The sequence below is a fragment of the Artibeus jamaicensis genome, unplaced genomic scaffold, assembly GCF_021234435.1.
Source record: "Artibeus jamaicensis isolate MK-2021 breed Jamaican fruit bat unplaced genomic scaffold, CSHL_Jam_final contig_456, whole genome shotgun sequence".
NCBI lineage: Eukaryota > Metazoa > Chordata > Mammalia > Chiroptera > Phyllostomidae > Artibeus > Artibeus jamaicensis.
Window position 1 is genome coordinate 6,416,161 of NW_026521839.1, and position 16,551 is coordinate 6,432,711.

Consider the following 16,551-nt stretch of genomic DNA (forward strand, 5'->3'; position numbering starts at 1 on the left):
GATACAGATTACAGTCTCTAATATTAATTTATTTAGTTTACTCAAAAAAACAATACTCGCTAAAAATTCCATTTAAGAGGAATAAGAAAATGACCTTTCCAGATGTTACTGTAAATTAAAAAGCCCATGTAACAATAACTATCAATTTCATGGCAGCAACATGTTCCCATTAAACAGAATTAACTATGCAGCACATCAGGAAAAACGGATGGTCAGATTATAGATCAAGCTAGTAGAGTGCTATAATGCTGACTTTTAAGTCAACTGCACTATATATTGAAAAAAATCAGAGAATTAAGTAAAATAGCAACGTTGCAAGAGAAAAAGACAACATATTGAAAAGGGCATTTTGAAAAAGTTCCCATTTTGCCAGATGTGATCATTAAAGCAAAGGAGAATTTGATATACCTTTATTTATTTACTTTTTTGCTCAAATGACTATACCAGAAGTCTAAGCCTAAGTCAGAAAAAGACTATGCTTATGAGGAACATAGAGCAGAATACTGCAGTAGTTGATTTTTTCTAAGTCTCTAAAGGGATAGATGCAGCATGTGATAATAAAAAGTGAGTTCTGAAGTATGTTTAAGAAAGTTGTGGAAAAGGAGAAAAAAAAATGATGAAAAACTCCAGTCATAGCATGAGAATTTGTGTTAAAGGGAAATTAAAAAAGGAAGAATGAACTAATTTAAAATATAAAACATACTGAAACACACACCAGGGCTCTACATTAACTCTTTCCCTGTAGCCACAGATAAAGAAAAAAAGAGAATTGTTCAAGAATCCATCTTTACTACATACAAATCAGCAATCAAGACAGATGGAGAGCTAAAATCTAGCATCCTGAATGGCAGAGTGCATTGACTGCAAAAAAACAAAAATGCTTAAAACAATTCAACAAAGCAGACAAAAAAAAAAAAAGACTGCTTAAATATGATTAAGAAGAATATACTGATGCCAAAAACCAACAAGATAATCCCAGTGGATGACAGCTTTGTGGCCAGAAGTAATCTAGGCAGATTGTATTAATGTAAAGCCCTGGTTTAAATGTTCAAAAAACAATTAAGCTTCCAAATAAAGTGTTCTCAAAAGTATAAAAATTCTTGATCAACTCAGCGTCACCAGACTACAGAATTAAAGTAAAAGATATAGGTAAATACAGAATAGACACTACAATGTAAAAGAAATTAGAAGCATCTGTTGCATTAACTCACCTTATTAGAATGAACTGGCAAGTCACATATAGAGCACAGATGGGGATAACCCTTCGGTAAGAGTCCATGGAAGTCTTCAATATTGCTACTTGGAGGAGCGCCCCTCTTTTTCTCAAAGAGAGATCTCTCTTGTAAGGGGCCAGGACCACGTCCCATTCTCTCATACTCACTGTCAAATTTATGATAGTTATGCGAAGTCTCGCCAAAAAAGGAATCATCCCTACACCTTTCTCCATCTCTTAATCTGTCATCTTCATAATCCATTCTGTCATAATAACCAGATTCTTGAGAACGACTTCCATGGTCATAATCAAGCACTGGGTTGAGACTAGGACCACGATCATCAAAACTATCTCTTCTAAAGTGCCTTTTATCTTCCCAATCATCCCTAGGTACTCTGTATGGTGGCTCCCGTGTAGCAGATCTGCCATCTCTACCATAACTCAATGTAGGGCCTTCTTCAGTTCTCCTCCTTTTAAGTTGTAGAAGGATTTGGGGCAAATTCTCAGGAGTAATCTTGTCCTCTGGATAACGACTCAGTTCATCTAAGTCTCTAGCAGACAAACCAAAGCTGGCCAAAATGTTACTGGCCTGGTCTGCATCTCCACGGTGTTGAGAAGACAAAGGGAGTGGACCTCTACTTCCAATGTTAAATATAGACTGCAAATTATGGGAAGAAGTACTAGCAGAAGACAGTGCACTATGAGCTCCTTGTTGATTCAATGAAGAACTCATTCCAAGATTCATTAAACTAGCAAGGCGTGCAGTACCCTGGTTCATCCTTCCAAGAGATGCTGGCATACTTAAAGACTGGGTAGCAGCAGCAAGAAGGCCTATTCCTGCTGCAGACAGGTCACGCCCATGACTCTGCGCGTCCCTACCGAGAGATGACTGCTGGAATGACTTGGACATTGTAGAACTATCTCTCGTCTAGCTTATAGATTAAAAAAATTTTTTAAAGATGGCCAAAAAGAAAGCTCAAACTAGAAAACTAGGTTAACTGTGCTTCAAAAAATGGTAACGCCAAGAAAAAGGATCAATAAGGACTGTAGAATCTTCTTCAAGCTGAGAACCAGCAGACAACTCTGTAGAAAAATAAGCAATTTTAGTCATAAATCCCTTTAAGTAGATGCCGTTTTTTAAAGAAAAAAACTTATGCATCATGTTGATTAAAAAAAAAAAACATTCAAGATCTCAAACTTAACAAGGAATTTATTATATGTCTTAAACAGATTCCAGATGTATGCAGAGCCTGCATATATTTAAAAAGTAGTCTTTCATGCTAGAGTTTTACTGTTAAAGGGAATTTCATACTAAATTTAAAAACATTTCAATTGAAGGGTTAGATGTCTGAGTACATCAAAATTTTGGTAAAAATATAGATGGGACGCTTCTTTCAGAAGAATAAAAATACACCCTATAGTATGATGCTTAAGTTCCAGAAGACTAAAAACAAAACAAAACAAAAATCAATGTCAACAAGTCAAAGATGAATTAGTTGTATTCTGCTTTAGAAAATGAGACCTATTATAAGTATCAGAAAGAACCAAGTAAAATCACAAGTGAAGTTTAGGTGTCAAGTACCTAGTATAAGATCTAAGACCAAACGCAATAGCTGAGATCTTTATATAGCAAAATCAATTTGAGGTGAAGACAGATGTGAAGAAAATTAAGTGACTTCCTACAGGTCAAGGATTGCTGCACAAATTTAGACCATATAACTAACTGCCTTCTCACTGTCTACCCTATGTTAGGCAGTGCTTATTTCATTTCTAATCATAAAAGGTAAGAACCAAGTACGGTGAGTATAGAAATAAGAGACCTCCCAAGAAAAAAACCCCAAATACAGAAAGTGTAGGTGATTTAAAGAAGTGAAACTCCCCAAATTAGCATCCACCAACACTTAATGCTCAGGGCTTCAGCACCTCTAGAGCTCAAAACAGGTGAAAAATGAAAACAAGATCTTGCTTGTGTAGACTTCTGAAAACTTTCCCCAAGAATAGCCATAATCAACTGAAAAGTATAAATTCTGAATACAATCACCCAAGTTGTGTTTCTAGATGAAATTATTTTCATTTTCTTTCTTATTTTCACCTCAGAAAGTTAGGTAGGAATTTGCAAAGTATGCACGATTCTCATAAAATTATTAAATGATGTACACAAAAAATGGCCTTAATGACAACAATTTTTTATAATCACAACTACATACAGAAGTTGAATTGTTTGCTGTGGAATTCTACGTGAAGGCTTTGTTTAGTCAAGTTTTATGTTTGATCATTAACTTTATTAGTAAAAACAAGCAATAGTCAATAGCTATGTCTATTATGGAATCAATCCCACCAGTGACAGAATAAAGTGAGGAAACACTGAACAAATACAGTGGTAGAGAAAGCACTTTTCAAAAAAGGTTACAGGCAGGACTACATTTTACAAAAAGATGTAAAAAAGTTAAAAAGACACAGAAATGCTATCAGAGGTGACTGAATTACAGATGTTTTTGCATACCAAGAAAGATGAACTTGAGAAAGGACATCAAAGAAACTAGTTCTGGATGAGATCCACTATATAAACTACATACACTTTAGATAAGATTAACAAAAATAAAGACAAGAGTAAGTGGACTTCTTTGGATGAAAGTTTCTTTGATATGTCTTGTAAATGCCATACAGAAAAGCATTTGAAATACTGCGTAAAAACATTGGTAGGGCCTTCTAAATTATCATGTACACTTTATTGTAAAAGATCAAAACTTTTACAGGGTTTTCAAAATCAGTATTTCAAAGTACCAATGTCATTCATTGCAGGTTTGCTCTTCATGTAATAGTCAAAACTTTGTATTATTGAAAAGCCAGTTTTTTAAAAAAGAACTATTCTTTTTCCCTCAGGGAAATTATACGATAGTATTATGACCATGCGTAAAACTTTTAAATTCATCCCATTTTAAGAAAATGCTTGTTAGATTAGAGATCTCAATTACTTTTCTTTGTAAGATAGAATGAAAACAATGGGTCTGCAAAAAAGAAAAGGTTAAGAGAAGGTAGAAGATAGCCTTAAAACAGAAAATGGATGTCAGAAAAGGGGCCAGACAAAAAATGTAAATTCCATGACAACTTGCAATTTCATTAATAACCTTAAATACTTTTTACTCAGAGTTTCAACTTAAATACATCCCCACACTATGACATGAGAGTAATATTACTGAAAAATCAACCCAGACCCTTGAAACACACATAATTAAACAAGTCTTATTTTTTTATTATTAGAACAAAGAAACTAAGAGAAATCAGACATGACAACACTGTTTAAAAAGCTTTTATAAAAAGAATTCCTTTAGCATCTTTGATCAATGGTAAACACAAGACAAGCTGTTTTAAAAGGCTCATTTAAGCAAAAGCTACCACCTATTAAAGTTAGCACGATACTGGATGTTTAGTAAAGACTTTTAAGAGAGCAGCTTCTTTTACTGTAAATCCCCCCCATAATAAAACTGCCTTTTCATAGTACACTAAAGATTAATAAGTTTGAAAAATAGATCCTTGAAGAGAATTCTGAAATGTAATGTCAAAACCTTATTTACCCATTTTAGAACCTTGCACTTACAAAAAAGAACATTAAAAAACATTATCCGTAATTAGGCTTCACAAATGCCATTTACTACAATACTCAAATTCATTTTTCCTTTTAAATTTTAATTTATTTGTAGAAAGAGGGAAAGTGAGGGAGAAAGAGAGAGAGAGAGAAACATCAATGTGCAAGAGAAACATCCATAAGCTGCTTCTTGCACACCTCTTAACTGAGGACCTGGCATGCAACCCAGGTATGTGTCCTGATCTGGAATAGAACCAGCCACCTTTTGGTTTGCAAGCCAGCACTCATTCAACCAGACCACAGCAGCCAGGGTACATACTCATATTCTTAATTTTTAAAAAAGATTTTATTTTTATAATAAAAATAAAGGGGAAGGGAGAGAGAAACGTCAATGTGTGGTGGTCTCCTGCACACCCCCTACTGGGGGGACATGCTCTGCAACCCAGGCATGTGCCCTGACTGGGAATTGAATCTGCAATCCAGTGGTTTGCAGACTGGTGCTCAATCCAGAGTCACACCAGCCAGATCAAATTCTTAACAAACAAGCTTAAAACTCACTTTTATAGACAATTCTATTAAATAATTAACCTAGAATTTAAAGCTAGTTTATGGACTAATTGTAAATGCTACTAAATATGGTAGCTTCATATTCCACATCTGAACAAATATTTGTATGTGTGGTTAAGAATTAACTTTGAGTTAGTAATATTCAATCCTCCCAATTCATGAATAGTTAGCTATCTCATTCTTTACTAGGTCGTCTCCAATTTAAAAAATGGAATACTAAAATATTTCAGAAAACAAAGCTTAACACACTCATAAAGTTCATGAAGAGCAAAAACAAATGGTTTTTCCGTATCTAGATGTTGGATCTTTAGCTATGCTCTTTAGTGTGTGAATTACTTCTTTAAAACAACTAATTTTAAGGTGACAAAACAATAAAATTTGTAGAGACACTCATGGAAACACCTTCATGCTGACATTAACCCCTTTCACATAAAAACTTACAAGCACCAGCCAGAAAACTATTGTTTCTTAACAGCACTCTCCCTTTTGAATTAAAAAACACAAAGAGTAAAGAAAATTTTCAGATTCCCCAAATATTTTATCAATGTCAAACATCCTTGATTTAACTTATTCTTATGAAAATATACCAAATGTGTTTAAGGAAGCAACCAACAATACCGGTGACAGTAAAAATGCCCTAACTGTGTCAATCATAAAGGGCATGAATTGTTCAGTTAGTAATTTCAAAGAAGCATCATTTAGAAAGGTAGCTGCTTAATTTTTGTCAATCACACACACACAAAAAGCACTGATTCCTGTGGTAAGAACTTTTAAACCAAGCACCTTAATCATTTCCAATTAAAAAGTACAGGGTTAGGCCCTAGCCAGCTAGCTCAGGTGATTAGAGCATCATCCCAATTTACCAATGTTGTGGGTTCAATCCCTGGCCAGAGAACATACACAAAACAACCAATGAATTAATAAATGGGTGGAATGAAAAATCTGTTTCCTTCTCTTTTTCAAATCAATTTTTAAAAGAAGTATAGATTGCCGGTATCCAAGAAAAACTACTGAATGTACTGAAAATGGTGCCTGGAACTTTGCATAAAGTCAGGATTAGGTTAACAATTCCTTCAAGTTTTCTTGCTTATTAATTTTATTAATAGTTTATTAACACTTTCCATTTTAAAATGTTAGTAAATTTTCATTTTAAAGTTATTCACTACCAATTATTTTCTCAATATATTTTTGTAACTTTTATTTCACTTAAGGGTTTAATTTTTCAAAAACAATATATGAGGAACTACTCAGTTTTTAATACAGAGCTTAAGCTACTTTGAAACCTTATACTTTCCTTATCTACTCTTCAGTGCTTAATTTCATATCACTACTGCATACCTATGAGTGACTTAAAAGGTTTTTTAAAAAATTAAATAAACCCCTTAGCAATAAAGCCTCAGCTCTTTTATTTTCAGTTTTGTATAATGCAATACATGTAGTGTGTGCCTCATCACACAATAGGAAAGATGAATATTATAAAACGTAGTGCCAGAAAGGCTGGAAAACACCACCACCACCACAATTAGTATTTTTAAGTGCTTTAAGACTATTGCTCTTAATCAATCTTATAGCCCTGGATTCAACTTCTAGACCACTTCTTGATTCTTAGGCTACAGATCAAAGTGTCACACAGTGTCTTCAGCTGCTAAAATAGAAAATATGTTAATTAGTAGAAGGAATTCCTATTTAGACTTAGAATATTTTTCTTTTCCCTAGCTTTAAGTTTTTTTCCTAGTGACTTTCAATTAGACATTAAATATTTTAAGATTTAAGCAATAAAGGAAACTAATCAATAAACCCATACTACAGCATAGAAAGTTATTCTACTTACTGGACAATTTTGACTCTTATTTGATCTGATACTACTAACATGGCTTACTCTTTTCTCTACTTATAAATAGCAAAATTAGTAGTTTTCATCAAGGCACCATTCTGCAATGCTTTCAATTTTTCCCTATCCTCATTCTATGTTCTACTTTCCTGGCTTCCACAAACACTTATACAAGTCTTTGGTTTGGTATATCTGAGATTTCTGGAGCCCATAATACCTTGATTTAAATCCTGGTGTTATTACAAAACAGCTGTGTGACCCTGGGCAAATTACTTGCTTCCAATATGTAAATAATAGCTATTTCATAATACCTAGAATGGTGTCTGTCACATGGTAAACTCACAATCTATGTAATCGTGGTTTTTCAAGCTGATTTTTCAAGACCAAGGAGAAAACTTTAGAGATAAAAGGACTGATCACGAGATATATGCATAAAGAGCTTATAAACCTTTTACTTGCACTGTATCTTTATGTCCCATTCATTTCTATGAAAGTCAGAATTCATATTTGAACCTTGTTAATTACCAAACCGGAATCAGCTTAAAAGACCAAATTTAAAGACTTGTAGTTACTTAGACATGTAAAACCAAAACAGAAATGAATTCTAGTTAAAGTGTGCAAATTAACCCCCTACCTTCTTCATTCTCCATGCCAATCTACCTTTAAATTACCTTCTACTTCTCCAGAACAAAGTCCTTACCTATTTCCTCTGCCATAACCTTACTGGAGATCTTCAGTCCTGCTGCCTTTTGGGCGGCCTCCTTGCATGCACCCATATTCAGATTCCAATATAAACTTCTGAAAACATCACTCATTATCTTCTACTCTCCTGCTTAAAAACATACTACACACCTCACTACTTATCACATGAAGTTCACACTATGGTTTTCAATGCCTTTCATATACTGGTTGCCTCCTACTGACCTAAACCTACTTTCTACCATACAACAGCTTGTGAGAGAGGTCATTTTATGAGCAGTCAGAGGCTGCTCAGTACCTGTACAAATTATTACCCAGAATGCTCCCCTCACATTTTCACTGCAATATTGATACTATTATGGTACATACTTATCTGTTCTGCAACTGATTAACATTTAGGCTGTTTCCAGTTTCTGGACTTACCAAGAGAACTATAAAAATTTCTTGGTGTCTCCTGACATTTAAGTGTAAATTTGCCTCCTTCACGGTGCTTTTCTGGAATACCACAGTCCATACAAAGACACAGTTAAGTATTCCAAGTTATTCTGAAGTTTCACAACTCACAGCCAAGAATACTTTAAATACTGGGTTGGCCAAAAAGTCCATTATGTTTTCCCGTACAATGGTTCTAGTAGTGCTTAGTTTGTCTTTACTCAAAACAATTTTGTTAGACTGTATTGTGACAGCTGTCATATCTGCATGTTAAAAAAATATCAAAATCAGCAATGTTTGCAGCCATTTTAACTTTGGAGATGAAAGAAGATACAAAACATTTTTGCCATGTTATGTTTTATTATTTCAAGAGGCAAAAACAACTGAAATGCAAAAAAAGATTTGTGTAGTGTTTGGAGGAGGTGCTGTAACTGACTGAACATGTCAAAAGTGGTTTGGGAAGTTTCTTGGTACTGAAATCTGGCCAAATACTTCCTTGCTGTGAGGCTGTCTTAGGCATTGGAAGACGTGTAGTAGCACAAACATCTTGGCCTCTAGTGGCACCCCTGGCCTCTCTACCCACTGGAATCTAAGAGCAGGAGACAGCCAACATATTCAAAATATCCAAATCAATAGTTATTAGTGAAAATAAAAAAATATGTCATTTATTTTACAGAAAAAAACTGAGGGGACCTTTGGACAACCCAATACAAATGTTTGTATTTACTTATTACTATTCCTTTTCCAATCACTGCCTGCTCAAACACCTGACTTTAAAATTTCACACATGATATAGGTTCTTCTATACCAAAGATTTAATATCATATCATAGTAATCCCCACAAAGGTGGAGGGAGAAAACCATACAAATCACCTTGAAAAACAAAGTTCTTCATTAGCAATCTATGTATGATACTGCAAATCAGAGATCCTATTTCAGACCCTATTATCAATTTACTACTTTCCATGCCTGCTGCATTTACTACCTGACCACTATGACATCCACTACAGGTGGTCCCCCCCAACCCTTGCTCTTCTTATCCAGCAGTGTATGGAAGAGCAGTAGCTGGGAAGAACTACACCCAGCCCCCACCATGGCACTCTTTTTTGTTTTCCCACTAACGGATTTCTGCTAAGATATGTACCACAGGTTAATTGGGACTCTAAATCAAAGATGCCATTTTAAAAACTTTCAAAAAAAAAAGCAAGTATTTTATATCATTAGCCTTTAAAGAGACTAGTTTTTTCAACACTTTAATTGATCTGGTGAGAAGGGCTCATTACATAGCTATGAATTAAAAGAGCAAAACTACACCATCTACAACCTTTTACCCCACCCCCAAAGAACTTAGTATCCTCTATCCAAAAGCCAGTCATGTACACTCAGAACACATTGCCACAGTACGGAACACTTAATGCAATTATAACTAAACGAAATATATAAAAACAACAGATGTGCTAAGAATATCTAATAAATCCTTATCCGATTCTTTGGTTTTGCTCATTCGCAAAATAATTAATGGCTATGATTCATACTGTAAACTAAACAGCATTAGTCCCAGTAATTAGCAAACTTAGTATTTTAAAATAATGTTTTCTGATTCCTATGTGAGTCTACATATAATAACCAGAGTATCTCACACAACTAGAACTACTACTTTCTGTCACTTGTAAACTGCATTTCTTCAAGATGCTGGGTCACTTCTAACAATTCCCATCAAAAATGGGGATCCTAAAAAAACAACGAAACTCCGGTCTTTTTAACAGTTCTAACATTTACAAAAATGTTTCCTTTCCCTCCCTTCATTACAAAAGTAAATATAATTTTTTGAGGAAATTTCAGAAAAACACAAGGAAGAAAATACAAATCACACATAACGTCAACATTCAGAGCTAACATTTTGGGGTATATTTCTTTTAAAAATAGAAAAATATTTCTATTTTTATTTCTATTTCACATTCCTTTAAATAACAAAATATTAAATATGGCATCAGAAGAGTTTTATTACATTTTCTTTCTTCACAATTTATGCTATATTGTTATCATTTCCCTGTCATTACTCTCCCTTTATAGCTGTATTTAACATTTGATAGCCACACAATGAGATCTCCAAATGTTAAATCTTTCAGGTTTTTAATATGCTTAATAACTGAGATTAACACTTATGTACATTAATCTGTAACTTCTTTGGGCTTTGACTTTCTATAAAATTAATGATATGAACTACATTTTATTTCTAAAATTGTGCAACACATTTTCTTTGCACTCCTCCATTGTTAAAATTTGATATTAACTGACTTGTAATATTAGTGTTCACACTTCCCTAAAAGTATTAGCAAAAACAGTATGTTTAAAGACTCCTTCAACACATAATATTCAGCTCAAGGGTGGTTAAATCCTTAATTAGTTCAAAACGCTACATAAAAGCAACCCCACTTACACATTGCCGAGAAAAGAGGTATGTAAAGATGATAAAAAGAAAATTTCCTGTCTGGGTGAAATATACACTAATATTAGAATATAATGTTAAATGTAAAGTCAGAAATGTAAATTTAAAGCTCTTCAACACAAACATCATCTGGCTAAAGAACTGCTTTTCCAAAATGTTACATAATCAGCCAGAAAAATCTGAATGTAGTACTTCGACTGTGTTTAATTTCGAGTTTGCAGAAACATTCTTACAGCTTGGTAGATAGACACCACAGATCTTTCTCCCAGCAATCAGTTTTCCCTGCCTTCTTGATTACTAAAACAATACTAATGTTGAAAAACTTACGTCGATAGACTGCGTAGGAAACTAACCTTTTAGTTTTTAAAGGGAAATTTTATTCTGAACATTTAAGCCTCAGATACTATTTTTGCCCGCAGAGTACAGTTTACATTTACTTAGAAGGAAATTGTCTTACCATTTAAAAATCTTCATTCAAGCCCCCTTCAACAAGCAAAACACAGCATCAATACAAAATCTACTACGACCTGGGAAATCAACGACTCTCACATTACTCCAGCGCACTTGAAAAGACTAGAAATTTCGGAATCACCATAACCATTCTAGAAATATCTAGACAGAAAAACTGTAACTGGGCCAATAGAAATATTCCACAGAATAGGGCCACAGAACAGTATAAATACCAAGGAAATAGTCCTCTACAGTAAATGGCAAACGTCCCTGTGGAACACAAAAAAGAACATTGGACAGCCTGGCAATGAAAGGAACAGCGATGCGAAGCCTATATCACGGTACTCCAAACCCTTTGTCTGGAAACCGGAAGGTCCCACACAATACGATCCTCTCTAGAGGAAACTAGGTTTATATTTTAATTAAGGGAAAAGGAATGTGAGGTGACTCTTTTAAACAAGAACACACCTCGTGCCTTGCAGCGTACTGCATATGGCTTTACCCACGGCGCAATACGAAAAACAAGCGTTAACGTTTCATTTTTCGGCCATTTTCAAGCGCTTGGGGGGTGGGGAGGAATTGTTTCTGAGGTCCGGCTAAAATAGCGCGCGCATGTGTGGGCGTGGGGGGGGGGGGCCGGGGAGTCTTAGGAGGCGCTCTGAAGCGATGGGCGAAGAGCAGAGCGAAGGCATGGACACCAAAAAAAAAAAAAAAGCACGAGCTGCTTAAACCGCCAAGCTTTTCGGTCTGCGAAATCCTCCATTTTGGGACACGTTTTCAGGCCCAAAATGAAAAAAATAAAGCAAACATGCGGGAACTGGCACTACCCAAGGACTTCGGTATCTTAATTGTCCTCCCCAAACGGCAGGCCCCCGAAGGACAATCGGTCCCTCAGGCCTCCAGTGCTCCTCCCTTCTCAACGCGGCAGCTCGCGTGTAACGGGCTCGTCCCGCCCCCGCCCGGAAAGTCCAGGACGCGGGAAGCTCAGCTGATCCGCTGCCCTCGGCGCCCCCAGACTACACCACCGCACCCCAAGCCCTTGGCTGGTTGCGTGTCTCCCTCCGGGACCGCTCACCTCAGCCGCCCGAGGAGACTGGTTGCGCCGCCACTGCGCTCCTAACATGGCGGCCGCCGATGAGGCGGCTCACATACGCAGAGAGGAGGGAGGCAGAGCGGGCGAGCGGGAGCGAGCGAGAAAGGCGCGCCGCCGGCTCCCCGCAGCCCCTGTTGCCGTTGCTGCCTCCTCCCGAAGGATGCGGAGAGCCCCCAGCCACCCCACCCTGATTCTTACCCCCTTAACGCCTACCTTAAGAAAAGGGAGAGGGAAAAGGAGAGCTACCTCTCTCCTAGCAAGCGGGACGCGAAAGCTCCCACAATCCCTCGCAGCAATCGCGCTGGTAAGAGGTGGCGGCGGCGGCAGCAGCCACAGAAACCACTCTCGCGAGAGAGCTTGCCCCCACCCACCTCAGATTTCGGTCCATCGCCCGCCAGGCCCCTCCCCTTCCCCCAGGGTTCGCCTTCCTGGCTGCAGTACTTGTTCTCTAATCCTGGAGCCCGCAGATGGCGGGAAGTGGGGAAGCCGCTAAAGCCTTTAAGTTCGAGACCCATTAACCCCCCCCCAAACCTTTTTCCAAACCCTTAAGTTGCATGGCATAAAATTTAAATAGGATACGTGTTAGAATCTAGTCGCGGGAGTCCCTGGCTTAGACCTGATTTCTATCCTCAGGTAATTTTGATTATTCGCCGAGGAATTGTAGGAAGCCGACACCATTTTGGCTGGCTTTTACCATCAGGAATTCTGTGTAGGATGATCTTTTGAGGCGTAAGACAATGAACCCATCCCGCCGAAAAGACAGCCATCGCAAATTGGTGAATTTGACTAAATGTAAAACACTCTTGAGACTGATAGGTTCTCTGAGGAAAGGAATAGCATGTGTGAAAAACCTGTGGGGGACTTTGATAAATTGCATAGATAAATCCGGGAAAACCCCTCGCCCCGGGGTTTCAAATGCAAAAGTATAGAGACAGTCATCTTTTGAAGTCTCAAGTAAATCAGTGAATGCAAGTCCTGATTTAGTTAACATTCCAATTTTTTGTAATTTTAAGTGTGCTCGGGCAGCCTCATCTTTGAAAAATTATTCTGGGTCCACTGTGAAGATAGTGGAGGGACATACGTAGATGGAGAAGAGTAGAGACAAGCAGAAAATTGAAGAGACCATTTAGGACAAAAACAGCTAGTTCTGTTAATTTGAATGGATATGGAAGATGAGGGAGAGAAGTGCCATGGATGAATGACAACTCTAAAGTTAGTGCTATTGAGGGGGCAAATGGAAAATGTTTCAGCTGACAGGACCACAGGCAAGTTGAGCCTGGCATTGATTTTTAAACTCAGGAGTGGTATTTACGGGTCTTGAGCTTGGAGAAAAGGGTTTGCGTTAGTGGCAAATTTGACTTGATATAAATGAAGCAATGGGAATTGACAGTGTGGTGAATGGAGGCCTTAAGGAACAAGCCGTGAAAAACGAACGAGGTGGACTTGAGTGGCAAAGAAGATCAAGTTGGGAGGGGGTTTGGGGGGAGCAATAAAAAAATTATGGCAAGAGAGGAGGCACAGAAATTTTGCTGTTTTGACAGACAAAATATGTAAAGGACAAAACGATCAACAGAGTCAAAGGCTACAAAAGTCAGAAGAAGACTAAAACCATCTCTTAGAGTTAGGAACATGGGCATCATTATTAACATTGAGTTGCTTCCAGTAAAGCAAAAGTAATCACACCGGAGGTGCTTTAGTTTATGGGAAAGCAGAAGATGGAAACTACCCAATGCAGAAGAGGCTGGTTATTAAGAGACTGAAGGAGAAAGCGGGATTAAGGGAGGTTTTTTGTTTCACTGTGGGAAATTTTGAGCACACTTAAGTTGGTAGGAAGGGCATCTTAGTTTCAAATTGGCTGAAAAAACAGGGAAGAGAAAGGTAATTTATAATGAAGGCTCCTAAAACAATGGGATTGGAAGGAAACGTCTTTACTGTAACAGGAGATACATAGCAGATGGTGCTGTTTTCACTAGGCTTGAAGATATGGGAATTATAGGTAACTTCAATCTTTTGTGACTAAGTTTTCTGTTGAGAGGTCTAGAGTTAGTTACACCAATGAAAATTTTAAGTAGCCAATGTAAAGACTGGAATTACAATATCCCATATCTCCAGGTATAGGGTATGATTTTCTACAGGTTTTGAAAAGGCATTTCAAGGAATGGGGATCCCTTAAATAAATGTTTAAGCCCATAGTGCATATTCAGCTTTGGGGTGAAATTTTGGGAATCCTAATTCTTCAGTGAATCTTGGGTCTTCTATTCAAAACCAGATATGCCTTTTGATTCCAAATTATCTTGGCTAAGACATCCCTTTATGATGTGCCCAGTTCTTAGAGGAAAAGCTCTACTCTACTGGAGACAGAAACAAACATGAATGCATCTTAGTTCAGATATGTACTTACTTATGTTTTTGTATAAGGCTGTAATGCCATCTGGTGATTGTAAGAAGAAAAGCCAAACTTTTTCATTTGAGTAGTTATTTATTTAGAATCTGCTCAGTGGATCAGCAAAAAGATACATTGGAAACCAAAAACAAGATTTCAATCATCAAGTGCCTATTACATGAAGGACACTGTATAAAAGTGGGGATAGCCCTGGCCGGGTAGCTTAGTTGGTTGGAACATCATCCTGATGCACCAGGGTTGCAGGTTCTGTCCTGATTGGGGCACATATAAGAGGCAGGCAATGAATGTGAGTGGGTGGAACAACAGAGCAATGTATGCTTCTGTCTCTCTAAAAATCAATTAAAAAGAAAAAAAAAAGTGGGGATATGCCCTGGCTGGTGTGGCTCACTTGGCTGGAGCATTGTCCCTTAACTGAAAGGTAGCAGGTTTGCTTCCTGGTCAGAGCACATCCCTAGGTTGTGGGTTCATTCCCAGGTTGAGGCCTAAATGTTACGCAACCAATTGATGTTTCTCTCTCCCTTCCGCTCTATAAAAGCAATGAAAAAATGTACTCAGTTAAAGATTAAAAATATAGATATATATAAATCTCCTCCACATCTATATATATGTGGGGATAAAAGAATGGTTAAGAGCAATTGACAACCTGACCATCATAGTCTGATGAAGGAGTTTGGACAAGGAGTCTGGCCTCAAGGTGGACCTGTCTGAGAAGAGATGGATCAAGAGCTCTGTTCATGTTTGTGTTACTGGAGAATAGGTATGATGGGATGGTAATGAATGTGGGTACAAAGCATGAATATCAATTGAGACTTTGAAAGGCCTAAGTGACAAGTTTGGTACAGTTATGTTATATAAGCCTTTAAAATTTTGTATTTATTGATTTTAGAGAGAAACATCAATTTGTTGTTTTACTTATTTACACATTCATTATTTTGTGAGTGAGAAGGGAGCGAGAGAGGGAGAGAAACATTGGTCGGTTGTGTCTCATATGCACCTTGACTGGGGACTGAACCCACAACACAGGCATGTGCTGTGACCAGGAAACAAACCAACCAGTGACCTTTCAAGTTGCAGGGTGACACCCAACCAACTGAGCCACACTGGTCAGGGCCATTGGTTGATTCTTGTATGTGCCCTGACCAGGGATTAAACTTGCAACGTTGGCATATGGGTGCTCTAACCAACTCAGCTGCTATGCCAGGGCCTATTACATAAGCCTTTAAATAACAAGATAAAAACTTCTTGGCCTTTTGGCTAAATTCAAGTGTAAGTAACAGGACAGCATCTCAATTTGAGCTGATATTGAAGACGTTTGCAGTTTTGAGCACAGGAGACATTGAAGACACGGATTGGGTTGGCCAGAAAGTTTGTTAGGTTTTTTCCATAAGATGGCTACAGTAGTACTTAGTTGTTTTTATTTGAAATCATTTTGTTAGATTGTATAGTGACAGCTGTCACATCAGTGTGCATTTAAAAAAAAACACATCAAAATTGGTGAATTTTTGTGTAGCCACTTTAATATTGAAGGTGGAATATATGCAACATTTTGAGCATATTATGCTTTATTATTTCAAGAGAGGTAAAAACACAACTGAAATGCAAAAAAGTTTTGTGCAGTGTATGGAGAAGGTGCTGGGGCTGATTGAACATGTCAAAAGTGGTTTGCACCCTGGCTGATGTGGCTCAATGGATTGAGTTCCGGCCTGTGAACTGAAAGGTCACCGGTTTGATTCCTGGTTAGGGTACATGCCTGGCTTGCAGCCCAGACTCCCAGTTGGGGGCATGGGACAGGCAACAGACTGATGTATCTATCACACATTGGTGTTT

At 37.4% G+C, this 16,551-nt stretch overlaps 1 protein-coding gene across 9 annotated transcripts in view; it reads right to left on the reverse strand.

The window, feature by feature from the left end:
• Nucleotides 1-16,551, reverse strand: part of MATR3 (matrin 3) — a 51,905-nt gene that overhangs the window by 15,235 nt on the left and 20,119 nt on the right. For 4 of the 9 annotated variants that reach the window (XM_037147509.2, XM_037147507.2, XM_037147508.2 and 1 more), the window contains one exon: nucleotides 1,212-2,296. The exons of 1 other annotated variant lie outside the window; for it this stretch is intronic. In XM_037147509.2, coding sequence (XP_037003404.2) covers nucleotides 1,212-2,123 — 912 coding nt within the window. In that variant the 5' untranslated portion in view covers nucleotides 2,124-2,296. Of the gene's footprint in view, nucleotides 1-1,211; nucleotides 2,297-12,302; nucleotides 12,451-12,533; nucleotides 12,651-16,551 lie in introns of those variants that run through there. 4 more of the 9 variants (XM_037147506.2, XM_037147510.2, XM_053666476.1 and 1 more) reach the window with 4 other exon arrangements.